Below are 26487 nucleotides of genomic sequence, written 5' to 3' on the forward strand. Positions count from 1 at the left end.
AAGGGTTGTTTTGGATAGTCAACCTATGAGTCCACATATATCTTACATGATATCAGAGTTGATGTCTAGCACCTCAATAATTTAACACATCATTGTCTATACTCATCGAGCCTCCTCTTAGAGGCAGTGTTAGTGTATCACACGGTGCTACACGATCTTATATATCACTATATATGTTGGCATATTTTTTTGTCCATAAGGACTCTTTTGAAGACTAAACTAAAGATTCCACATATATCTTACAACTCCAACATATATAAAGACATATCAATATGACATATACTAACATGACTATCTTTGCACTAGAAGAATTTATTGAAACTTAATTCAATTAATAGTCTGCATTGCATGAAATAATATATAAGGAGGTGAAGTTTGGATTTTTTTTTTTTGAAAAAAACATTTAACCAAAACAATCAAATTTGGTATGAAACTATAAATGAAACCAATTTTAAAATTCATGATATTCTTGTGCCTTTTTAAATTCGGCAAATTATTTGGACTTCTTTTATAAACTTAGAGAGGACTTCAAAAACAATTATGATTTATATGCATAATTTTTTGGTCATACACTATAATTTATGTTTTATATAGTTATACAATACAATCAATCAATCATCTAACACATAAATAATTTTTCAATACACATATATATTTTGGAAAACAAAAGGTGAAGAACTAAAAAGACGTGCTTTTATAAAAGTTAGACTAATATTCGTTAACTAATCTAGAAATATACAAGCATAGATTGAATCCGGAAAGTATCTGATCAATTTGAAATTAAAGTGTTCTTACATGTGATAACACCAAAATGTCCAATTTCCATACAACTGACATGGAATCCAACATCAAATTATTAGTAGCATATCAATTTGGGTGTGTTATTATTTATTTTACATCAAACACATTATATTAAATATTTGACGTGAAACCAACATATGGCATATCACTACAAAATATCATCAAATGTTTTAAAATGAGTTCGATATAAAACATAATATATATAATTTGTCATGATTATTTTAACAAATTTTCAAAACCTAAAATTTTCTAGATTAAGAAAATAACAAATTACATGTTATAAAAAAAAAGATGTTACTTTATTATTGCAACATTCAGTCATTCAGAAATGTGTTGTAAGATGATGACAAAAGAGAAGTAACTAGTAAGGTTCTGAATGCCCTGTCGCTTCGGGAAATCTCTTGAAATGGGAAAGTATTGGGGCCTACCTTGATTCTATGAAGTTATGGTCCTCGTAATAAGCTTTAATGTCATTTGACTCCCTGCTAATTTTAGAAATTGCTCTTATAACCCTATACTGAGACACATAGTAGTCGTCACTTATTACATGAATACAGTCACTTTTTATTAACCTTACTTATTAGTTGTGCCATTGTGGAGTCATTTAATTTTAGTGGAAAAAGTTTTTCGTAATAAAAGATTATGTTCTCATAATCGGATTTATATTACTTTTTATCAAGTTCTAATCAAATTGCTAAATATAAAACATTATTGGTGGTTGCAAAGATGAATAACTTTTTTTCCCAAAAAAAATGTTACTTGTTTCATTCTATTATCCTTATGTTAGTTGTTTCTATTAATCTAAATTATGAAAGTTCCCTAATCGATTTATTTAGCAGATAATAATATGTTCTTTCTCCCTCTTGTCATGATCGATGAATATATTTCTGTTAAATATAAGTAAATAAGAGATCACTATATGACAATGTTTTGATCGTAATAATGAATCCCTTATATTCTTGTATGCTTCTTGAACAAAATGATTTTCATTCAGTGATATAAAACAATGGATTTGTCACAGAAAACTTTGTAAAAATTATGTTAATTTTCTGTGAATACTTTGCTTTTCTAGTTCTAGTAATAGATTGAAGTAACTTTGTACATTCATTCCTGTGAGACAAACAAATAGCAAAAGTAAAACTTTCATCCCACACCAACTTAGAAAAGAAAAAGAGGTAAACACTTTATTTATTTATTTATTAAAATTGACCCATTTTCATCGAGGGGAACACTTTATTTATTTATTTATTTATTTATTAAAATTGACCCATTTTCATCTCGTGACCCGACTCAACATTATTGAGGTCCACTCGAGCTCATTGTTTAGTATGGTTAATTATATGTTCACACTAGAATCCTACGTAGTTGATAAGGTTTTTTTTACTATATGATTTTTTTTGGTTGATATAAAGGAAAATGAAAGCGTTAGATATATACTTTGACCCTTTTGTCCATATGAGACAAACAAAGAACAAAAGTAAACGTTTAATCTTATATTGCATTTTTTACAAAATAAAATGTTCAGGAAGATTGTTATGACAAGTCACAAGTGTATACAATCAATGAAAAACAATAGAATAATACAAACATAATTCAATTATATATAGTGTAAAAAATTAATTCATAGAAAATATACTTGAATAATGATTACACACAAAATTACAATCTCGGAATTTGTAAAAGATTGAGGCCTGCAAGCAGTGTCCTAAAGCAAAAAAATTCAGGGTATGGATCTGACTTGAGGATACAATAAACAATCCAAAAAGTGATATTGAATCTTTGAAAATTTTTATGTTTCTTTCATTGTTCCACAAAACAAATTGTAAGAAGAAATGAAAGTTTTTCCAACCCCAAAATTTGTTATTTAGTGATCCATTTATAGGTATAGATTGACAGTTTATAATTGTCTTTCCTTTCAATAACTGCTAAACCCGAAAATATTTGTCAAAGCAATTAAACCGAAATTATCATATTTAATTATAAATAAAAAGTCAAAACCGAAATTGATTTTTTTTTTGTTGATATAAAGGAAAATGAAAGAGTTAGATATATACTTTGACACTTTTGTCCATATGAGACAAACAAAGAACAAAAGTAAATGTCTAATCTTATATTGCATTTCTTACAAAATAAAATGATAATGAAGATTGTTATGACAAGTGTATACAATCAATGAAAAACAATAGAATAATACAAACATAATTCAATTATATACAATGTAAAAAATTAATTCATGGAAAACGTACTTAATAATGATTACATACAAAATTACAATCTCGAAATTTGTAAAAGATTGAGGCCTGCAAGTAGTGCCCTAAAGCAAAAAAATTCAGGATATTGATCTGACTTGAGGATACAACAAACAATCCAAAAAATGATATTGAATCTTTGAAAATTTTTATGTTTCTTTCATTGTTCCAAAAAATAAATTGTAAGAAGATATGAAAGAGTTTTTCCAACCCCAAAATTTGTTCTTTGGTGATCCATTTATAGGTATAGATTGACAGTTTATAATTGTCTTTCCTTTCAATAACTGATACACCCAAAAATAATTGTCAAAGCAATTAAATCGAAATTAACATATTTAATTATAAATAAAAAGTAAAAACCGAAATTAATATTTAAAAAATAATTTAATTAGTCAATGACACCAAAGATGTTAACTCAAGTCTTTCTTTCAAGACCAATTTAACTAAGATCCAAGATGTTAACTCAAGGCTTTCGCTCAAGACCCCAATTTAACTAGCCAAATTACCAAATCCAATTTAATCTCTTTAACTCAAAGTTTTGGTCTAACTAGTAAACGACTAAGATGGAGCTTTATAAAGAACTAGAAGTTTCTTCTTTCTTTCTTCCAATGTGGGATAAGTCTCACAAAGGTAATTTACACTAACAAAGTTCCAACAAAGATAACTTTATATAAAAGAATTCTTCCCTAGAAACTATATTCACATCTCTTTGTTGTTCCTTCTTTGAGATTAAACTTTTTTTTGGGTGGAGACATGTTTATTTTTCTAGTTTCTAAGTTGAATTAATAGTGACCAATTAAAATTTAGTATATGAATGACAAACATCTCTCCTTTAACTATATTAAAAGACAACTTACAAACAAAGCCACTTCAATATAACCCATTATCTTTTTCAGCATAATTTCATATTTTGGCAAAAAAAAAAAATCACTGGATTCCATTTTTGTGACCATTTAGCATGTTATGGAGTCAATTTTCAGGAGTTGACATATTTGTTGACATGATACTTATATGACATGATCATTGATATTAGAGTTAGACATATTATCTGATGATATGTCATTTTGGTTGGTAAAATAAAAGAACTAACCTAAAGTGTATTGGATTCGAAAGACTCCACCACCTCCTTCATGGACTTAACAAACACATATTGACCAGACGGATATAGCCATTTTCATGTTGATAATTAAATAAAATAGCAAAAAAGGACCATGCAAAACATTTTTCAAATCCTTAGGGGAGCCAATTGTAAAATAAATCCGTAAAAAAACAATCTAAAAAAGGTGAGATATATCATATATTAATTAATTAATTAATAATTAAAAAATCTAACACAGATTTGGTCCACTTGAATTGGTGTGTATACTATATATATTGCGTTGAATGCGTTGAGTTGAAAATCTAACTTTGATCGGCGAAAATGGCGTCCAGAAAGGCAATAGATCTGGTGAAGAACGAACTACCCGTGGATGAGGAGTCGGTGGTGTTTTCCGGTGACCTCCGTACCGGTCTTGTCCTCGTCGATATCGTTAACGGCTTCTGTACCGTTGGCGCTGGAAATCTGGTAAAACTTTCCCTCTCATTTAAATTTTCGCAATTTCATCTCTCATCTCTCTCTCAACTGTGCAATCGATCGCATATGGTTATGGTTGCTGTAACATGTTATAATCCATCCAATCGGTCTCTCATCACCTTCAAATTCATATGTTCTATTACCATTGATGAATAGCAATAAGTACCTATCGAGCTCTGAACCAAATTTTTATAGATCATGGAAGTGGTTTCGACTTTTAACCTAAAATTGATCTTACAATCGACCACATTACATTCAATTTAACTGTTTAGTCGATGAATGCGATGCTAAATTATGCTAGTTTTCTAATGCGTATCATGATCTTGTTTCAGGCTCCAAGAGTACCTGATAAGCAAATATCTGGAATGGTTGATGAATCAATACAACTTGCGAAAGTGTTTTGTGAAAAGAAATGGCCTGTGTTTGCTTTCCTTGATTCTCATCATCCAGATGTCCTTGAACCCCCATATCCTCCTCACTGTATAATCGGGACAGATGAATCAAATTTGGTTCCTGGTAAATTTGACTTTTCTTCATCTCAAGCTACTTTTTGTTGCTCTAATTTTGACTTTTTGTAGGCTTACAATGGTTGGAAAACGAGTCGAATGTGACACTTAGACGAAAAGACTGCATTGATGGATTTCTTGGTTCTTTTGAGAATGATGGATCAAATGTGTTTGTAGATTGGGTGAAAACACACCAAATTGAAGTTGTAAGTATTGTGTTTGTATATCATGCAATCAAACAAATAGTAATTTATATCCACTCTATTTTTTTTTAGATTGTGGTTGTAGGGATATGCACGGATGTATGTGTATTGGATTTTGTTTGTTCTACACTCTCTGCAAGAAACCGTGGTTATCTTAAGCCTCTAAAGGATGTTATTGTCTATTCTGGTGGATGTGCAACTTTTGATCTTCCACTACATGTTGCAAAAGACATCCCCGGTGCTCTTGCTCATCCTCAGGTACCCGTGTCTTCATTCATGCAAATTTGTCAGGGTCCCACATCAGCTAGACAAAGTCACATCTGTTCATTAAGAAAAATCTCCCATTGTGGTGGGCCCCATTGGTTTTCAACCAATTGTAAACAATAAAATAATAAAAACAAAATTAGTGGGTCCCATAAATAATCAAAGCTCCTATCAAGTCCAATTTGTCTTTGTATATGTTGGAGTCTATCAGAGAAACTCATTATTTACAATTTTGCCACTTAACTTTAAATCTCACTAACAGGAACTAATGCACCATGTTGGGCTATACATGGCAAAAAGCAGGGGAGCTATTGTGGTGTCAGAAGTGTCATTTACACCATCAAAGAAGTGATCTTCCCATTCCCATGTTTATGATATTTAAAAAGCTATCAGAATCACAATTCATAAATGATGTCACTTTTTTTTTTCTTTGTATATATGTTCCATGTTTTTTAAACTCAGATACATTTTTGTACAATGGTTTTTTATATATTTATATGGACATACATCCACCTTTCTTTGATCTTGATTTCTTAGGGCTGCTCATACAAGAAAAAAAGGAAGACTTTTGCGTCTTTGACTTAACCCCAAAAAGGAATGACTTCAAGGGTATTATCGACTTACTTGAAGATAATTTCCCCTTCTGTTGTTGATTTGGATTCTTCAAAAGCCCAAATTCCTTTTCTACCCTTTCCAAATTCTTCTCCAATTCAAGTTTTATAGCAACCACATGATCTAAACTTGCTTCAAGTTCTTTACTAATTTCATTGTGTTCTTGTTTCTTTTTCATAATTTCACCTTGGAACTTTGCAGCCTCTTCATGGCTACTGAACTTAATTCCCTCCTCGATATTCGATAAATACGTGAATCTCATCCTTAATTCATCTTTTAGCAACGTACTTTCCTCCAACCATATTGTAAGTTTACTCTTTATATCCTTAAGATTTTTATATATCAACTTAATATCTGACCTTGATTTCACCTTTTTAATCTCATCATTTAGATCTTCAATCTGGGTTTTGAATTTGTGAACCTCATGGAAAGCAGTGCTGAATTTCAACCAGAAGTTGACATTCTCATCAAGAATCATATCCATGGCAGAAAAAGCTTGAGCTTCTTCATCAATGGTGGTCTTGCTCTCATCTTCATGAGGTATGTTTTCTTGAACAAGTCTCAACTTCTGTTTTAATCCTTGGTTTATTTTCTGTTCTTCACTCAATTTCTTCTTAGTATCCTTGTAGTGTCTCAAGATCGTGATGTACTCTTCTAGAATGATCTTATCTTTGTCTTCAATCCCATTCAACAACATCGATTGCCAACTAATGTCAATGTTCTTTTCTTCTGATTTTGATTCAACAACTGTTTCGTTGCATACACAAGTATGATCACTTTCTTTTGGTAGTTCGTCTTCTATTTTTTGAATCTGTGTTTGAAATTCGTCTTCCATTTTTTGAATCTGTGTTTGAAATTCGTCTTCCATTTTTTGAATCTGTGTTTGAAGCTCGTCTTCCATTTTTTGAGTTTGAGTTTGAAGATCGTTTTCAAATTTTTGAGCTTGTGTTTGCATATCGTCTTCCATTTTTCGAATCTGTGATTGAAGATCATCTGCTTCTTTTCGTAACATGTCTGCAAGAACAGTTTGGGATGAAATCGAGGATTCTAAAGTAATCACCATGTTCACAAGCGTATCAATCGTATCTGCCAATTCTGTAATTTTTTCTGGATTCTTCGATACGCCTTCCAAGCTTTGATTTGAGACGTTTCTGATTTCTTGTTCGTGTTCTTGTTCTTGCTCTAGATCTGATTCCGAATTATATTTCTGTTTGATTGATTTGAGTTTTTGTTTAGCTTGATCGAATCTCTGGTGCTCTAATTTAACATCGTACCTCAATTTCTTTTGATGATCTTGTAACATAGCTAAGGTCTCTTGGCATGACTTCAAAGCTTCTTCCGCCATTAAAGTACCTTTATTGTCTTCTTCGATTTTCTTACATATTTCATATTCATCTTCTAATCTGCAAATCCTCTGTTGATTTTCGATTATTTGGGTTTCCGCATCCCAGTACTCAGCAAGGCTGTTCTCGTAATAATTCTTCATGGAATCCTTCAACGTTTCCATCTCGAGGATTTGCTTTTGAAGATTATCAATCTCTTCAAGAGCATCGTCTTTCGTCAATCCAGATTTCGGAGGACTTTGATTTTCCTTTTCTTCGCTCGTCTTTGTTGCATCGATCGTCTTTGATGCATTGTCGAGAACACAATTCACGTCTTTGTTAACAGGTTTTGGGGATTTAGGGATTTTGATTCGATTTTGACGATTGAGTTTAGGTGTTTTCGGAGAATCGTAGTTGAAATCATCGTCGTCTTCATCGAGGCTTAAATCGACTTTTTCCGGACAAATTGAAGCAATGGTGGTGTTCGCTTTCTGCAAATCGCCCGATAATTTATCATATCGTTCAGCTAATGCTCGATAAGCACGAAGAGTTTCCTCGATGAAGCTTATAACATCCGGCCGGTGTCTATAATACATCTCCGCCCTTCTAGCGAATGAATCGCCATCGTTTTGAATCAAATTCAGAACGTGATCCACCTTCATATCCATATCTGCAAACAATCATACAAAAACTTGTTACATTTCCGATGATATTTCCAAATTCTGATAATTAATCAATCGATCGATAGGAGTGATCAATCACCTTGGAGATTTAGTTCGAGCCATTTGGACTGCTTAGTTCGAATGTGACTAGCCCACCACCACGAATGCCCGCCGCCTGTTGCTTTCTGTAACATCTTCTCCGATCAATGACGTCCGTCAGATCTGCTTTCTTTCCTCTTGTTTTACTCCGTCGTGTTTTCTCTTCCCCTCCAGTTTAACGCCGGAAAATCCACACAGAGGGGAGAGAGAATGAAGAAGAGGAAGGGAAGTTGGAGAGAAAATTGTGTAGCAAACCAGACAAAGAGCAAAAGGGTAAATGGGATAATTAGGCAACACTAACAACAACAAAATTTGTTTTTCTTGAGGCAAATTAGGAAGCATTGAGGTGATGGGGAATGTTATGAAGAGAATTTGGCGCTCAAAATAGAAATGATAATAAAATGTTGAGAGGTTATTTAGCGCCAAAATCTTTGCACCACCTACAAATATATATGGAGGTTGGGAAAATGGATTTTTTTTATGCCACATGTATAATCTCTTAAATAAAATAATAAATCATATTTATGATATTTTATAAACATACCATGTTATTGAGAAATTTTAAGTAGTTAAGTTCATTGGTATACATGATTTCTATAAACCCTAAACCCTAAATCACACGATTGATTAGGTATTTAATTTGAGTAATTTACATTTTACACCCATCCTATAAAGAGGGATGGGTATGAACATGAAGACATCTTGAAAACAATAAACTTCTCTTTTTATTAAACCCTACAAACTTTTATGTTATATTGATACATTTGTCTTCCTAATTTAAGGGGTTTATATATACAATAGCTACTTTTTTTGTTTCTTATTATTTAAAAATGAAAATTGCAAAAATGGTCCCTGTGGTATATATTTTTTTGGGGTTTTAGTCTAAATCCTTACTTTTTTGGATTGGTGGTCCTTTTGAGCTAGTTTGCTTGCAATTTTGGTCCCTGTCCAAACTAAAAAGACTATTATATCCTTAATGAATTTATTTTTTATTTTTCTTTTCATTTTTTAATATTATTATTATTATTAAATATAAAAATGGGCCCACTTATCCACCCCATCTCTCTCTCTCTCTCTCTCTCTCTCTCTCTATATATATATATATATATATATATATATATATATATATATATATATATATATATATATATATATATATATATCGTTACAGAAGAACCACTGATTACATTCACAAAGAGATACCCAAGAGAAAGAAACCTGGTTCTTCAATTTCATTGACCACCTTCAAGAACCTAAAACATAAAGCCTTCGTTTTTTCATCTTTTTACGCAAACCTATTATTCGACTATTGCAGCAGCTAGTTCTCTACACGGATTGGGATTTTCAGGAAGGATTGATCAAACCCAAATTGGGATTTTCAAGAAGATGATAGAGTACTCTTCAGATGCAGATTCATAATGTGGTGACTTAGGTTTACAGTGACCAGTTTCATCGTCAAATCTTAGCCAAATGACGAAAAGGGTGATTGGAGACACCGAAATCGATGCCCCTCATCCCACCTACCACAGTTTTGATTGAAATCCGACCATTGTTATCGTGTGGTCAATTCTGCTTGCTTCGATTTTCTCGGGATTGCACTCGACTTCAACATCAAGGGGAACACGATGGCGGTGTTTGATTTGAAATCCGACAATCGGAATCGGGGTTTGTACCACTTTCGTTTTCTCTAAAACCTCCCCTACAATTTCAAACCATTGTTCTTCATGTTTTTGCTTTACAATCCGGAATCGATTTCAAAGGAAGATTAAGGGTAGGCATAGAGGGAGATGGATTGTTTCAATTCATCAAAAATGGTAGACGGTGGTGAATTTGTGACTGGTTGGTTACAGGGGAGGCTACTGAACAGTAAAATGAATTGATCTTCATGTTCATGTCCTAGGATACATCTATGATCTTTGGTTTTTACTCTAGAAAATCATGTGTGAATGGACCCAAATTATTTCATATGTGGGTGTATGTATTCTAAGAACTGAAGAAATCCCTTTCATCTACAATCCTCAAAAGCAATGTTTCTACGTTTCGATTTCAATGACTTCTGTTACCAACTCATTCAGTGTTACCTGAATATGTAACTAATTGAAATCATACAAACATGTAGTTAAAAAAAACTAGAAAATTGAAAGAAATCATGCAAGAAGTGTGTGTGTGAACCAAAAACTAATTGAGAGAGAGAGAGAGAGAGAGGATAAGTGGGCCCATTTTTATATTTAATAATAATAATATTAAAGTGAAAGAAAAATAAAAAATAATTTCATTAAGGGTATAATAGTCTTTTTAGTTTGGACAGAGACCAAAACTACAAGCAAACTAGCTCAAAAGGACCACCAATCTAGAAAAGTCAGGGTTTGGACTAAAATTCCAAAAAAATGCATACCACATGGACCAATTTTGCAATTTTGTCTTTAAAAAACTAACCAAAATTAACAAATTTCTACCGATAACCATGTATTTCATAGAATGCCTTTTGAAATTGGCCTAAATTTACATTGATTTTGGCATTTCGCAATGTCCATAAATATATTGAGAGTGCCTTGCGAAATATGTTTGTCCCCTGTGAAATGGGTTGTCATGGGTCGGATCCGGACCTTATATTTAAGTCGATGTTACTATGAAAACTCAATTTTTCTCTCGACATTTTGCAAAACTAAGAAACACTCATAATTCATATATACTAAAAAGGAACATAGGCTTATTCGAGTAGGTTTTTCTTATGTAATAGTTTTGATTCACATATATAAGGTCTTTTTCTCTTATGTTTGTTTGTATTTTTATAGATACTAACATCTCATACAACATAAATATTTTGCATTTTGCATTTCGTAGAGAACCATACAAAATGTTTATGGGCGCTGCGAAATGCCAAGCAACGTCATTATGACATTTCGCAATACCTATAAGCATTTTGCAGAGTACATGCGATATGAAATACATGGTTATTCATGAAAAATATTAGCTTTTTGCTAAATTTTGATAAACTTAAGCAAAATTGCCATATTTGTCATTTTTCTATTTTTTTTTTCTCATTTTGAAAGACCCACAATTATAACAGAATATTTTTATATTTATTCAAACTTAGTCTTCCTACACTTTAGTATCACATCAAGTTGAATGCTATTTTTACAAGTTAAAACGAACATCTTTACAATTATTATATAAATAAAACCTCTTATAGCTTCACATTCTTAAGAAACTCCTTGGAAGTGGCACAATCACCATACACTGAAGGGAGGGACAGAAGATTGAGGTGGTATAGACATGTCCAAAGAAAATTACCATCATTAAATAAAATTACCATCATCAACAGTATGGAAGGTAAAAGGAGGAGATGACATCCTAGAAGGAATTGAGAAGATAGCATGAGGATTGACATGTAGGATCTTGTTCTTTCCTTTGACATGACCTTAGATAGAAAGATATGAATGTAATGAAGCTAAACATCAAGATAGATAGGTAGCATTATCACATTGTATTGTTTGTTTTATCATCTTTATTGTTCATATATGCTTATTGCTCATATATACATTGATTTATTCATGTTTTGGTTTACTACTGACATTGACTTACTCCTTTTGTAGGTGCTTGGATGTGTTTGATTTATTCATATATTGTTTTACTGCTCACATTGACTTAGTTCCTTTGTTTCCCCAAGTGCTTGGATGTGTATGGTTGTATTATTATTTACTCGTTTCTATGTCTTACACTCTGATTACTTTCACCTTATTTCTCTCATTTACAAGTTATTATTTGCACACGGTGAATATCACTTGTAACACAATCACTCTCGTTCTTTTTTAGACATTACTGTCAACATATACATGCCCATATCATATCCCATTTTAATATAAGGGTTTGTCTCTTCTTAAACAAACATTTCAAGGATTGTTGATTTGGTAACAAAGATATATATTAATAGGTAATGTGAGATTATATTTAATCATCTTTCAATTTTATTTTATTTTTGATGTTGGAATTTTTGATGTTTGTTTTTGTATATATAAGACAACAAATTCGTTTCCCATGGAAACAATTCTTTTTTAGGTTGTAACAAAATGTCAGATTTCATCAAATATTTTTGTGAGCCAAAGAATTTTAAAATGTCGATTCTTATGGAATGAGAGTTGTGTATAAATTCGTAAAATGTCAAGATAAATATTATATTTTATTACTAGTTCCTAATTGTCTTAGGAATAGTAAAGCTTTTATGTTTTAGATTTTTGTCATATTTCTTTGTCTGTTTTGACAATTTTAGTCCCTAAAATAATAAAATTTTCTGTTTTGCCTTTTTGCCCCAACATTTGTTAACTTCCGATCATGTGGCTGACTCATCTGTCTTTTCTGTTTTTTTTTTTATCTCAATTTGCTTAGTTATCCACATTTATCTACTTTTGCTCACATTTCTTTGCCTATTTTGCCCCAACATTTTACAAAACAACCAATAATTAGCATAAAAACAAATCATCAATCATAAAACTTGCATGTTACAGTTTCCCGACACATTAACCTGTTTCAAACTCGTAACGTAGTTCGGGGGTTTTTTACTAGTTAGGCAAATTTGATTATTTTTATCCGTCTGATATTTAGAAGAAAAAAAAAAATGAAATGAGACAAGGTCATTGGTACAATATCATATTTATTTTAATGATTTTCTATTACAAGGACGGAAACACCCTAGGACTAGGGTAGACCAAGGCCCACCCTCACATTTTCAATTTTTTTTTTTTTGCTTTTAAAAATAAAATGTCATTTGGATATTTATGTTATATTCTATTTTTTTCCTAAGCATTTTTCCTCATTTGTATTCTTTTTCCTCATGTTAAATTGAGAAAGAACCTAATTTTTTTTTTATTTGCTTCGCCCCGTTCGGTTATATATTAAATAAAATTACTTATATATTTATTACTTATATATATTATTTAAATAACTAAGAAACCCAATGATGAGTTTACTTTTTTATTTTTTTATGGGGCAGTACAAAAAAGTGGAGATAAGAAATAAAACTAATAAACGACGCCGTACGGAAGGTAAACGGTAACTTAGTTGGGAACAATTTAAAATAAGGTATGGTTCAGAGTTCAGTTACAACGGCTACCTGCAACAAGATTTCCTCCCCCATTTTTTTTTTTCCACTCGTAGAACTCCTAACTCGCTTCAATAAACCGATCACATTCAACAATCTCTCGATTGTCGCTCTGTTGTTAATGGGTTAATCTTGACTCCGAACACCAGGTACACTTTTGTTTCCCCTTCTCTCTCATTCCACAAACAAATTATCAAAACCCTAAGCCATTAATTTGTTCGTATTCTTTATGTGGTTGCTGTAATCGATTGAATTCAGGTGAGGGGTGAAATATTTCTATATTCGAACCTTTAGCATTCCAATTTGAAATTTGACACAGGGTTTTATATATATTTCAGTTTAAACATGTCTAGGTATCCAAATATGATGTTAGATTTTAATATAGTCATCATTTTGTGATGTAAACAAAACCGATCTTGCCCAAATCGTCATATCCAGGCTTTTGGGACCTCTTCACTTGTGAAATGTTAGTTCGATTGTTCATAACATGGTAATTAGTTCTTTAGTTCCCATTTTATATCCAAAATGAGGGTAGGTTTTGAACTCGAAAGTCAAATAGTGCCTCTGAAATTGGACTAATATCTTGAAATTGTGATGAATTTAGTATCTTATGCTTTCAATGACTCTGTTAGTTTAGTGTTCATGACAAATGTGATAAGAGTATTGGAAGCTTCATATTGCTAATTTTATGATGACTTTTGGCCAATATTGATTTTCCATTTTCTCCTGTGATTCTCCTAATGATATACTAGTTTGTCACAGGTTATATACAAAACAGTGAACATGACTGAAAAAGTTTATGAAGAGTTAGATAAGGCAAAAGCTGAAATTGAAAAGCTCAGGTCAGAATATCATGTGAAATCCAATCTGTGTAACAGCTTGAAAAGATCACATGATGATCAAATCAAAAGAATCCAAGAACTCAATCTGAAACTCGAGCAACAATCACAGGAAGTAGAAGCAAAGACAGATGAAATCCATGCTGCAAATCAATCACTCAAAGAACTCCAATCAAAACTTAAAGATAAAGAGAATATCATCAAGAGTTTCACTTCTACCAATGAGAAGCTTCGTATTGATTTCAATTCAAAACTCCAGGAAACCGAAGAGGAGAAAATCAACCTTCTTTCTTCATTAGATGAAGCCAATATGAAAATCTCAGATCTAGAGCAAAAAAACCGTGATTTTATGGACAAGATTGAGGTTCTGAAAGAAGGGATTGTGTCTGTTTCACAGAAGAAATGTGCAAGTGAAAGCAAAGTGGCTAAAGCTTCTAAACAAATGAGAGAAAGAGGAGATATGTTTGAAAAGCTGGAAGAGGAAAAAGTGAAGCTTGAAGAACAGATTAAATGGAAGAATGAACAGTTTAAGCACTTAGAAGAAGCCCATGAAAAACTTAGAGATAAACTTCGCATAAAGGAAAAAGAATGGGATATGGAAAAAAGTTCTTTTTTTGATGAAATATCCACATTGGAAACAAAGTTAGATTCTCAAATCACACTTTCAGAAGATCTAAAAAGACGATTAGAGGCATCCAATCAAGATCTTGCTCATGAAAAGAATCAAAGAAAGAATCAAATTCAAGAAGCGAGTAACTCATCTTCTATTGCAAAGCTTCAAAAAAAGCTTAAGACTTTGGAACAGATTCATAGTAAATGTTCTGGTCAAATTGAAGTCAAAGAAGCTGAATGGAGATCTCAAATGGAAAAAGTTGTTTCAGACTTGAATTCTTGCAGAAAAGAGATAGAAAAGAAAGATTCACATTTGATGAAGATTACAAAAGAGTTAGATGATTATAACTCTTTAATGTTCAAGTCAACAATGGAGAAAGAAGAGTCTGAAGTCATGATAGTGGCATTAAAGTCAACCCTTTTGGAGGCCAAGTCAAAGATTCATGATCTTGTTAAATTTCAAGAAAGTATGAAAGAACAAGATGCAGAAATGGAGTCATTGAAAAAAGAGATGAAGAAAGTATGCGATTTGTTAGATATGGCAAATGAGGAAGTAGCTGAGAAATGTTGTGAAGTAAATGAAGTTGAATTTGAGCTCCAGATATGGAAATCGATTGCTGAAAATCTAAAAGTCAACTTAGAAGTCAACCATCAAATGAGACGCGAAGTGGAAGCTTCTTTATTATCTCAAGTCGCCATTGAAGTAAACCTAAAAGAAGAAAATGAAGAAAAGGGTAAAAGAATCAATGATCTTGAACAACAACTTGAAGAATCAAAGAAAAAAATGGAAATGGATACCCTTTTGAGATTTAGTAAAGAAAAACAAAGTCTTGATAAGATTGTAGAAGAGAAAGATGAGAGGATTAAGAATCTTCAAAAGATTATGGAATCTTTGGAGGAAGAATTTAATGATTCGAGTGTTTGTTTTTCTTCTCAATTATCAAAGATGCAAAGTGAGGTGAATGTTTTTCATGAAGCTTGGGAGAAGATAAGAACAAGTGTGGTGATGAAGGAGATTGAAGTGGAATTAAGGGATTTGATGATTGTGGAAATGGAAAAAGATTTAGAGAAGATATTTTTAGAGAAAGAAAAGTTGATGGAGATTATTGGAGGTGTTTCTGAAAGGATTAATAAGTTATCAAGAGAAGATGGACAAATGATGGGGACTTTGAGAAGTATAGTGAGGAGTTTTGATGATGAAAAAGACCGTTTTGACCCTGTGAAAGAAAACACAAATGTGTTTCAGTCTCCTAAAAGGAGGACTATGGTGGAAAGTGGTCATGATCTTCGGTCACCGTTGAGAGCTCTCAACAGTTAATTTTTTTTTTCTTTTTACATATAACAATGTATTTTGTTTTTATTCTTTTTGATTCTTTTGTTTGTAATTTGTATGAATCCATTTGCTAAAAATAACATAACTAAAGATTTAATGAGAAGGCTATTTTTTCAATTCTTTCTCAATGAAATCTTGAATGTTTTGTATCTTCTTATTGTGTTCTTGATTTGATCATTCCTTGATAATTCTCATCTCTAATTCTGCATTTATGTCGTTGATTGTGTTTGAGATTTTACATACAAACTGATAATATTGAAAGAGAAATTTTGATTAACAAAAGTGACATATAACAACCATCAAAATTGACACAAATTAAACAAGTGTTCAAAATATGTTTCAAACTCCACATGCCATTCAACATACACTTTAGTATTCTCCTCAACATTCTTTCAATATAATTATGTTAGTTGTACTCTAAATTAATGCTAAGGAAAGTGAAGTGTACTTATCTTTTGTCTCTTTTTCACTTTTAGTTTAGGTTTTGGTTGTCCTTTTTTTACATATAGTCTTGTTATGGCTATTATATTAACAAATTTTGCATAGAACTTGTTTTCCATCTAATTAAACAACTTGGCAACACTTGCCAACAAACAAATAACACACATTTGACTTTTAGGGAAACCGTTGAGACTTTGGGATTTGTTATAAATGGTTGCATGTTGGATTTAAAGAGAACATGAAGATATATCCATGGGTTTCTCTCTTTGAATTATTCATAGTGTAACTAACCTCAGAAGCTCTAGTACACTTTTCGGCTTCCAATCCGGTGATAATAGTGTACCTCTGCAAAACAACAAGCAATGGATTTATATCAAATAAATACTTATTTACACTTTCTTAATAACATGCCTAAAATAAAGGGTCATTTGTTATTTAGAATCACTCTTAAACACAAGGGTAAACCATTGTAATGTTAGATTGTTTGGGCTTCAATCATATGCCAAAAATATACCTCATTCCAAGCAAAATTGTTGAAAATTTCATCTTCCAAGACTTTATTATAGTAAGCAAGTTCATCTTCCTAACCTCCAACTGAATATGAAGGAATAAATCAATACCGAAGGATTTACACAATGTAATAAAGAACGGAAGCAACAAATCAAACTCTTTTGCAATTATGAACTCAATATATTAAATTACCAATATACTAAAAATACATAATAATCATAAGAATTTTATAAAAATGTTAGAAATTATTATCACCAAGAATAGCAATATATTTTCAAAAAAAAATATTATTAAAGCATCATACTTTCAATACTTTGTAACCGAAGCCAAAAATTACTTAGTTAAATGCAATAAATAACAATGTCCTTTCTAATTTTTCTTTATGTTCTTTCTTTAGAATATCGTTTGCAACTATGTCGTCATAATATGTTTAGTTACATAAATTATCATCCTCATCTTTATTCTTCTTGGCCCCTGTTGTGAAAGGGAAGACATATTCAACAAATCTAACATCTCTTGAAGTGATAATCTTGTTGTTGTCGGCGTCGAATACTTTGTAACCTTTTTGGCCTTGCGGGTATCCAATGGTCCCCCGTACTTCGAACGTATCTCCCTTTGTTTCCGTGTTTCTCACATATAAGAGACAACCAAATACCCTCATATGCTCATAGCCGGGTACTTTTCCGAATAAGATTTCATAAGGCGTTTTAGACCCTATTACCTTGGAAGGTAATCTATTTATTATGTAGGCAGCCTTCATGATGCATTATCCTCATAACTTGGTTGGCAAGTTTGCCTCAAATTTCTAACGTTCTTGTTGTTTTAAGCAAATGCCTATGTTTTCTTTCTACCCCCACCCCATTTTGTTGTGGAGTATGAGGGCATGAGCTTTCAAGTATGGTCCTTTGTTGAGCATAAAAATCAATCATTGAGATGAATGTGAACTCATCTCCATTGTCACTCTTTATTTTATTTATGCTCTTTCCAAACTGTGTTTTGGCCATATTGTAAAAATCTATTACACAATTGTTTGCTTCATATTTGTGTTTAATAAGAAATACCCATACTGCTCTACTAAAGTCATTAACAATTGTGAGAAAGTAACGTGCTCCAGATAAAGATGGTGTACAATAGCTTCCCTATATGTCGTAATGTAAAACATCAAAGCACTCACTAGATTTAATAGAGTTATTGAAAAAAGGTAAACGAGTATATATTTCTTTTACACATGAGTCACAAACTTTATTCTTCAATTCAAATGTAAATTTAGCTAAAAAAATCTACTTGATGTAACTTTGCTTCAGAAGTGTGTCCTAATCTTTTATGTCAAACGGAAACATGACAACTTTTTTTTTTTGTTGTTGCCAAATCCATCCGATAGAGACCTTTGTCACATTGCCCCTCAATCAATCAAGCTCCTCATCTACATATACAATATTTTTTAAGGATTGTATTAGAATAAACAATATTAGCCTTAAATTGCCTTGAAATTGGGATGAAAGTTCATTCAACTAATTATCATCAGAAATCTTGAAGTACAAAACAAAACTCAATCCATGACCTTCGATTTCACCTATAGAGAATATATTAGAATCAGACTTGAGCTTAGTTCCATGTTTCCAGCAAATTCTCTTGCAACATACCAACAAAATGGATCATCTACCAGTAAAAAAAAAAAAATACTTTCTTCCATGTCCAAGCATTCAAAATTCATAGTATATTAACACTAAAACTAACCTTCAAAGCTCATATGAACAAAAAAAAAAGACAAAACTACAAGATTGGTCCCTGTAGTATTCAAAAAACTTTGGATAAGATTCAAAAAGTTTTCAACTTGTATTGAAGGTCCAAAATCAAGGTTTTTCTGGGTCTTTGGTCCATGATACACTTGAAAAAGTCGATTTTGCCCTTTTCATTTCATTTTACTATTTTCTTTATTTATTTTGGTACTTAAATAATTAAAATAAAAAACAAAAAATAAAATCCCTCCCTCCCTCCCTCCCTCCCTCCCTCCCTCCCTCCCTCCCTCTCTCTCTCTCTCTCTCTCTCTCTCTCTCTCTCTCTCTCTCTCTCTCTCTGCGGTGGTAAAGAGTGATGGAGGTAGATCAATAGAATGTCCAAAGGTGGTATATGTTGCTTAAATATGGTGCAAAACCCTAAAAATTAGGGTTTGCCCATGCACCACGTACGCCATGCGTACTTTATGTACGCCCCACGTACGTGGATGAATCCTGCATCCAGAAAAGAGCTAGTATGCTAAGCGTACTCATAGAGTACTCCCCGCGTACTACCTAGAGACCAAAAAGGTAAAGATTTTGCATTAAGGGATAAAAGGAAAACATACCAAATTACGAATGTTACACTTTTTTTTACTTTGGTTCTATGGATTTTTGACTTGAAAACAATACTTGACGACCTTGTCTTGTCTTTTCTTTTCTTTTCTTTTTTTTTTTTTTTTTTTTTGTGAAAATGCTTTATAAAATGAAAATTTTTATTTTGGTTTTGGGATGTTACAAATAGCACAATAATACACTTGCTCAGGATGTTGATAAGACAAACTGAGTTTTGATTCATCGGGAATACCTTTCACCAAATGAACAAATTCAGCGAATGTGGTGCTTTCGTAAAATTTAACACCGTAGCAAAACATTCTCAGAATATATCCCGGTGGCCATACATATGATAGTTGGGAAATAACAAATTATCATCTTCCGTCATGATAAGCAATACGAAATACTCACAACTTATACTATAATTTTGAGAGAAAACAAGATCAAAAACATTAACCTTTATCTAAAAAAGATACTCATTGTAGTATATAATAGTCAAAATTCATGAATTATTAGTCAACTTCTACCAAATAGTAGTTAAATACCCAAAAAGAAAAAAATAACACCAAAACCGTAGACCATGGCTGAAACAGTAGACCATTTATGGTTTATGGTTTAGGATTTATAGTCTATGGTTTGGGATATATTATGCAACTTAGAGGATACCGTAGACCATTTTATGATCTAAGATTTTGTTTTGCAAAAATGAAACAAAAAAATCTTTAAATACATAACTCGAAATGGTAGACAATTTAAGCAAAATAGTAGACGATTTTAATGGCCTACCATTTTGATAACTATTTTGGGACAAAACGTAATTTTTGACTAAAATAAAGATGTTCTAAGAAGTTGTCACAACTCACACGTGAATCAGCAAATAAATTTTGGAAGAAAGGGAGGGCTAAAAGACGAAGGAGCTTCAAAGTTGACGACGAAGGAAAAAGGCGCACGTCCTTCGGGAAAAACAACCATCGTTCCTCTCTTCTTTGGATAACCAGCCAATATTGCTCTGATTTCTTGCTGTAGAGGTTATCACTTTCCTCTTATTAATGTAGTTTGTTAATGCTTTCCTGATTTTACTCTCAAATTCTTCCCTCAATGAATCAATAACACCTCAGCGTTTCCCTAAATTTCGACTTATTGTTTACATAATTCGATGTGTATATGGATGCTATCGAGCTATTACTAAGCAAACGTCTTTCAATGTTATTATTTCTTCCACCGTCATCAATTTGTGATTGCTTTCTAGAAAAAAGTAATCCCAAAAATATAAACAATTGGTACTTTAGGGTTCGAGAGGTTTCTTTGTGTCTAATCGAGATCCTAGTCCTGTTTTCTATATGATACTTACTTATTAAGTCTGCGAATAATCCGTCACTGAGAAAATTGATGAATTATTGCCAGTTTGAATATCTAGTTGTCTCAAATGGTGAATCGTTGATGCGTTACAAGGTTTTGTTTGTTTGTTTTTCGAATGTAAACTTCATTTTTGTACTTCGCATTTTGATGCATTCCATATTGACATTGCTCCTAATTCCTAAATTTTTAGGTCTCTTTCTAAAGGCTTGGTGGAAGCCAAAGCAGTTTGTTGAATGTTGAGTTCCATTCTTATCTTATGCTGAATGTTGGTAACTGCATCCTCATCAGATGATGGCTATGACTGGTTCTTTGAATTTTTCTCACAAATGGGGAATTTGCAAGAATCAGCACTACAACAAGCAGTTTCAGGTATGAATCTATTCTCCTTTATTTCCAATAATCATATTAACCCTTCTCAAAGCTAATAACATCTTTCACAAAATGTCATGTGTACTCAACAGGGCATACCTAGAAGTACCAAATTACATACACTACCCTCCAGTCTCTCATCACTTGCTTCAGTATGGTTCTTTTCATCATGAATAGAATCTAGAAGTGAAAATTTACTTACATAAATCACAAAAATAAGTAATAACTCTTTAATCTCTTTCTTTCAGCAACACGATTCCCTGAGCATCAAGCTTTCTATTCAATTACAGAAACCATTAACCACTGCTCCTAACAGATTCAATCTATTGAAATGCAATTGTGTTCTGAATCCAACCCAATCTTTTGGGGCTTCTGCAATCAAGAACACTGCTCTAGCCTTGTCAAGGTGAGATCTTAGTCTCTCTTTTTTTTTTTTTTTCAAAAACTACATGTTCTTGAACATTCAGATATTATCAATATGAACATTGATGAAAACTTCTTTCAGTGCTTTGCAAGGTAAACCTATTATACTCAAGCTGCTTCCAGCAGTGGGAATTGTTGTTTTTGCTGTATGGGGTCTTGGGCCACTAATGAGACAAAGCAGAAACATCTTTCTCCATGTTTGTGTCTTTTTCTCATCTCCATCTCATTTTTTCTTCCCCTTTTTCTTTCCCTTTTTGTTAACATTGTATTCACATTTCTTTCTTCAGAAAAGTGATGGGAGTTGGGGAAAGAGTAGCACAAATTTTGTCATGACCTCATACCTTCAGCCTTTGTTGCTATGGACAGGGGCAATGCTTATTTGCAGGTTTAAAACTTATAATAAATTAGGGGATGATTTTGAAATTCTTGACTCTAATTTCAAACTAATAACATCTAACTTTCTTTCAGTGCATTGGATCCAATTGTTCTTCCATCAGAAGCTAGCCAAATTGTTATAAAACGCCTCTTAACTTTTGTGAAATCATTGTCAACTGTTCTTGCACTTGCTTACTGTTTATCCAGGTGAGTAATGAGTTATAAAAATGTTTTGACTATAATTTATTCATATAACTAATACTTTATCTTTAAATCATCTATGCAGTGCAATTCAACAAACACAAAACTTTTTACTGGAGAAAAATGATGCTACTGATACAAGAAACGTACGATTTTCTCATTTTCTGATTTTCAGTTTCCTTCCTCTTTCTACACATATAATAATCTTTTTAGTAACTTTTAAATTTAATTATTGTTTTTTCACAGATGGGGTTTCAATTTGCTGGAAAAGCTGTATACACAGGTGTATGGGTTGCTGCTGTATCACTTTTCATGGAGTTGCTCGGTTTTTCTACTCAAAAATGGCTTACTGCAGGAGGCCTTGGGACAGTTTTATTGACACTTGCTGGGCGTGAGGTGTAAATATTTTCCTATTTCTCAAATCTTTAATCAAATATTTAAATATTTAATTAAGTTAATCTTTATATATATATATATATATATATATATATATATATATATATATATATATATATATATATATATCTAGATCTTCACGAATTTTCTGTCAAGTGCAATGATTCATGCAACAAGGCCATTTGTTGTGAATGAGTGGATTAAAGCAAAGATTGAAGGCTATGAAGTTTCTGGAACTGTAGAGGTTTGTTTCTTTTTATTAATGATAAAAAATATAAAAACTTTTATATATTTGTATACTTATTTTTTTAAAAATTTGAAATTGCAGCATGTTGGATGGTGGTCTCCTACAGTTATAAGAGGTGAAGATCGTGAAGCTATTCACATTCCAAACCATAAGTTTACTATGAATGTTGTGAGAAATATGACTCAAAAGACTCATTGGCGAATTAAAACTCATTTAGCTATTAGTCATTTAGATGTCAACAAGATTAATGTAAGTTATATAAACTATAAAACTTTTATATATTTTATTTTATTACACCAAAGTTTTAAGATTTAACTGTTAATTACAGAGTATTGTGGCTGATATGCGAAAAGTATTGGCAAAGAATCCTCAAGTAGAACAGCAAAGATTGCATAGGAGGGTATTTCTGGAAAATGTTGATCCTGAAAATCAAGCTCTTTTGGTTGGTGTTAAATCTTATTTTATATTTAATAGCAAGCAATGTGCTTTTTGATTTGTTTCCATTTTTACTTATTTTAATGGCTCTGTTGTGCAGATTCTGATATCATGCTTTGTGAAAACTTCTCATTTTGAAGAGTACTTATGTGTAAAGGTAATATTATAAAAATTTATATTCATAATAAATTCGTATCAAGAACATTAGTATCTACAAAATTAAAAAAAAAAAAAAAGGAACTAAAAGTGATGTGGGCCAAGGACAAAATGGTCATTTTGCATGTAAAATAGCTTTAAAACTTATATTTATCAAGACAAGTTGAAATTGAATACGTTATAATTTAGAAAATAGGTTGATAATAAAATTAAGAGAGATTTATAATATTGGTCTCTATGGTTTACTGTTTTTTTCCCAGTTTTGGTCCAAGGGCAAAATGGTCATTTTAAAAAATTAAAAGCTGAGTAGTTAAATTCAAGAGTAAATTACATTTTCGGTCCCTAAGTATAGCTGATTTTTTCAATATTGCTTCCAAAAAGTTTTTTTTTTTTCAAATTTGGTCCTTATTTGAGGTTTTTGTAACATTTTTGGTCCCTGTTTCAAGTAAAATGACTATTTTTGTGGACCAATGTTGTAAAAACCAGCTAAACTCGGGGACCAAAAATAGTTGGTTTACTTCGAACCAGGATAAAAAAACATTACAAAAACTTAAATAAGGACCAAATCGCAAACATCAGGTATTCCCAGGGACCGGAAATGTAATTTACTCTAAATTCAACGATCATGGGACCAAAATTGTTATGGAACATCAAAACAAGGACCAGAATAGCAAACAGATTTCTTTTGGGACCAAACCTGAAAAAACATGGCAAACGCAGGGACCAAAGTTGTAATTCACTCTATTTTTGTGATATGAAATGGTACGAAAAACAGGAAGGGATCTTGTTGGATCTTCTGAGAGTGATTAGTCACCACCGGGCCCGACTTGCAACTCCAATCCGTACAGTTCAAAAGATATACAACGATGCTGACCTGGACGGCTTCCCCTTTGCTGACTCAGCCTTCACCCGTGGGCGGGGCCCTTCCAACCGCCCCTTGCTCTTGATGGAACCCAACTACAAAGTCAACACAGAAGACAAGTCAAAAAGTCAAACCAAGTCTTCTTCGGTCAAGTCAAACACCAACACCAAGACACCCGACTCCAAAACCAAAGACACACCACCACCAGTAGCTGCTGATGTTAATGTTAATGTTAAGAACATTAATAAAGAAGTGTCTGTAACAGATAAGAAGCCTAATTCAGATGCCACGTCATCATCAAGTGTAACAGAACAAAAGGGGTCAAGGGTTGGTTCGAATGCAATGGAAGAGAATATTGTACTTGGTGTTGCTTTGGATGGATCCAAGAGAACTCTTCCTATTGAAGATGAAGAAATGGAGAGTGGTGGTGAAGTCAAGGAGCTTACTAAAACCGCGAGTACCAAGGATAAGAAAGACGGAAATACCCCTGGCTCTACGGGTGGTTGATAAGAAGTAAACAAGTTAATCTAGTTGACTCCACTCCTGAGGTTTTATAATTGGGGGTGATGGATAGGTTTTTGATTTATATTTCATTGAATTGTGATGCAGTGTTATGTGAATACGTTGGATGCTTCATTTTTCGCTTTATTTAGGCATGCTAAATATAAATACAAACAATATATATATATATATATATATATATATATATATATATATATATATATATATATATATATATATATATATATATATATATATATATATATATATATATATATATATATATATATATATATATATATATATATTTTCGGATTCCTTTAGGGCATGTTTGGATATTTTTAATTTTTGTTATGTCAAATAATACATTATCTAACATATTTAAGCATAAGATGAAACAAAAGTTTGATATAAGAATCAACATAAAAGTCAACTATGATTCGACATAAACATTTCTTATAAGACAGTTTTTACTATTTTAATGGTATGAAGATATAGTTTTTTTATGGTTAAGATGGCATTTAAAATTGAGAATATATATGACAAACCAATAGAGAATTACTATGATGCAAGTTTATGAAAACATAAACAAAATTAAATTTCAGAGTGATTTGTTTGCTCGTGCTAAAAAAACCATCTTGTTTGGAACACTAATCTGCAAATTGGCACTCTATATAAAGAAAATCTAAGTTTTTTTTTCTTTTTAGAAAGGGAATTCGGGTCAGCTTTCGCGCACCAACTAATATCCCGCTGCAAACATGAGGTTATGTTCTATGCTTTGGAGTCACTGTAGGCGGATCTTCATGACCACAAGGACTGAGTAGTGTTAGGATTTGAACATGGGTCAGTAAGTTATTTACTATATCTTCTACACACCTTACTAAATTATATACAACTACTAAAAAATGCAAATATTAAAAAAAAAAAAATCCTCAAAACTCGAATGTGATTTAAGAGCTTTTTCTTTATAAACTACGTATTAAAGCTACCTATATAAATATAAATAAAATAACAAGTTACTATGTAATAAAACTAAGTCTGTATCTTTAAAATCGAATTGTCTAATTCGACAATTTTGATTGAACTATTTGATTAAGGTATTTAAATTGGTTTTGACAAAAGTCAAATTATTATTTTAGATTTCAATTTGGTTTTAGTTAACATACAAAAACCGAATAATCAAAACAAATCAAATAACAATTATTTATTTATAGTTTTTGTAATGTATATTTAGTTATTTGTTAATCTATTATAATAGTTTTAAAATTAAATTAGAAAGCATGTCCTAAATAAAAAAAAGAAAAACTCTTAATTAATATAAATTTTGATTCACGGTTAAGTCATTTGTTTTATTATTATTTTTTAGTTCACTAAGATGGCATATAATGAATAATTTGTGGATTTTAAGTTTGATAAATCAAGTTTCTATAATGTTAAATGTTAAAGTTATATGTTTTTTTTTAATATCACTTTTGAAAACCGAATTATAAAAATAAAAACTAATCCAACCGAATTATGTTATATGTTAGGTTGGTTAAAATCGAAACTTAATTTAGTTTGAACTCCTCACATCTATATTTTAAAAAACAACATCAACTTGGATTCATAATTAAACATTAAACAAATAATTTATCTCTAACCATGAATATAGTCTTATGTTAAAGTAGGACGTGGCTTTAACATATGTGCAAGCACACTGCAAACATATA

The 26487-nt window shown here is 31.7% G+C and overlaps 4 protein-coding genes across 6 annotated transcripts; 3 read left to right on the plus strand and 1 right to left on the minus strand.

Moving 5' to 3' along the window:
* The first annotated feature begins 4438 nt into the window (after positions 1 to 4438).
* On the plus strand, positions 4439 to 6119 carry LOC111883447 (nicotinamidase 1). Its single transcript, XM_023879782.3, has 5 exons — positions 4439 to 4614; positions 4956 to 5139; positions 5202 to 5335; positions 5405 to 5590; positions 5859 to 6119. Exons 1-5 carry the CDS (start codon positions 4471 to 4473, stop codon positions 5946 to 5948), a joined length of 738 nt encoding a protein of 245 aa, XP_023735550.1. The 5' UTR covers positions 4439 to 4470; the 3' UTR covers positions 5949 to 6119.
* On the minus strand, positions 5998 to 8660 carry LOC111883446 (protein NETWORKED 2C). Its single transcript, XM_023879781.3, has 2 exons — positions 8293 to 8660; positions 5998 to 8200 (listed from the first exon to the last, which is right to left on the minus strand). Exons 1-2 carry the CDS (start codon positions 8384 to 8386, stop codon positions 6090 to 6092), a joined length of 2205 nt encoding a protein of 734 aa, XP_023735549.2. The 5' UTR covers positions 8387 to 8660; the 3' UTR covers positions 5998 to 6089.
* A 4721-nt stretch (positions 8661 to 13381) lies between these two features.
* Positions 13382 to 16290, plus strand: LOC111883477 (uncharacterized protein At4g38062). 2 transcript variants are annotated; one of them, XM_023879802.3, is made up of 2 exons: positions 13382 to 13538; positions 14152 to 16290. In XM_023879802.3, the coding sequence occupies exon 2, from the start codon at positions 14173 to 14175 to the stop codon at positions 16156 to 16158; it is 1986 nt and encodes a 661-aa protein (XP_023735570.1). In that variant the 5' UTR covers positions 13382 to 13538; positions 14152 to 14172; the 3' UTR covers positions 16159 to 16290. The 2 variants fall into 2 exon arrangements, with proteins under 2 accessions (XP_023735570.1, XP_042755161.1); XM_042899227.2 differs by having other exon boundaries at positions 13387 to 13538; positions 14142 to 16290.
* Positions 16291 to 20318: 4028 nt separating this feature from the next.
* Positions 20319 to 24925, plus strand: LOC111883379 (mechanosensitive ion channel protein 2, chloroplastic). 2 transcript variants are annotated; one of them, XM_052768469.1, is made up of 14 exons: positions 20319 to 20482; positions 21004 to 21182; positions 21275 to 21334; positions 21431 to 21588; positions 21688 to 21802; positions 21893 to 21990; positions 22074 to 22187; positions 22267 to 22327; positions 22428 to 22577; positions 22711 to 22821; positions 22906 to 23073; positions 23153 to 23266; positions 23360 to 23416; positions 24191 to 24925. In XM_052768469.1, exons 2-14 carry the CDS (start codon positions 21102 to 21104, stop codon positions 24782 to 24784), a joined length of 1881 nt encoding a protein of 626 aa, XP_052624429.1. In that variant the 5' UTR covers positions 20319 to 20482; positions 21004 to 21101; the 3' UTR covers positions 24785 to 24925. The 2 variants fall into 2 exon arrangements, with proteins under 2 accessions (XP_052624429.1, XP_052624430.1); XM_052768470.1 differs by lacking the exon at positions 20319 to 20482 and adding an exon at positions 20514 to 20906.
* The last annotated feature ends 1562 nt before the right edge of the window (positions 24926 to 26487 follow it).

This window comes from Lactuca sativa, chromosome 2 (assembly GCF_002870075.4).
Source record: "Lactuca sativa cultivar Salinas chromosome 2, Lsat_Salinas_v11, whole genome shotgun sequence".
NCBI lineage: Eukaryota > Viridiplantae > Streptophyta > Magnoliopsida > Asterales > Asteraceae > Lactuca > Lactuca sativa.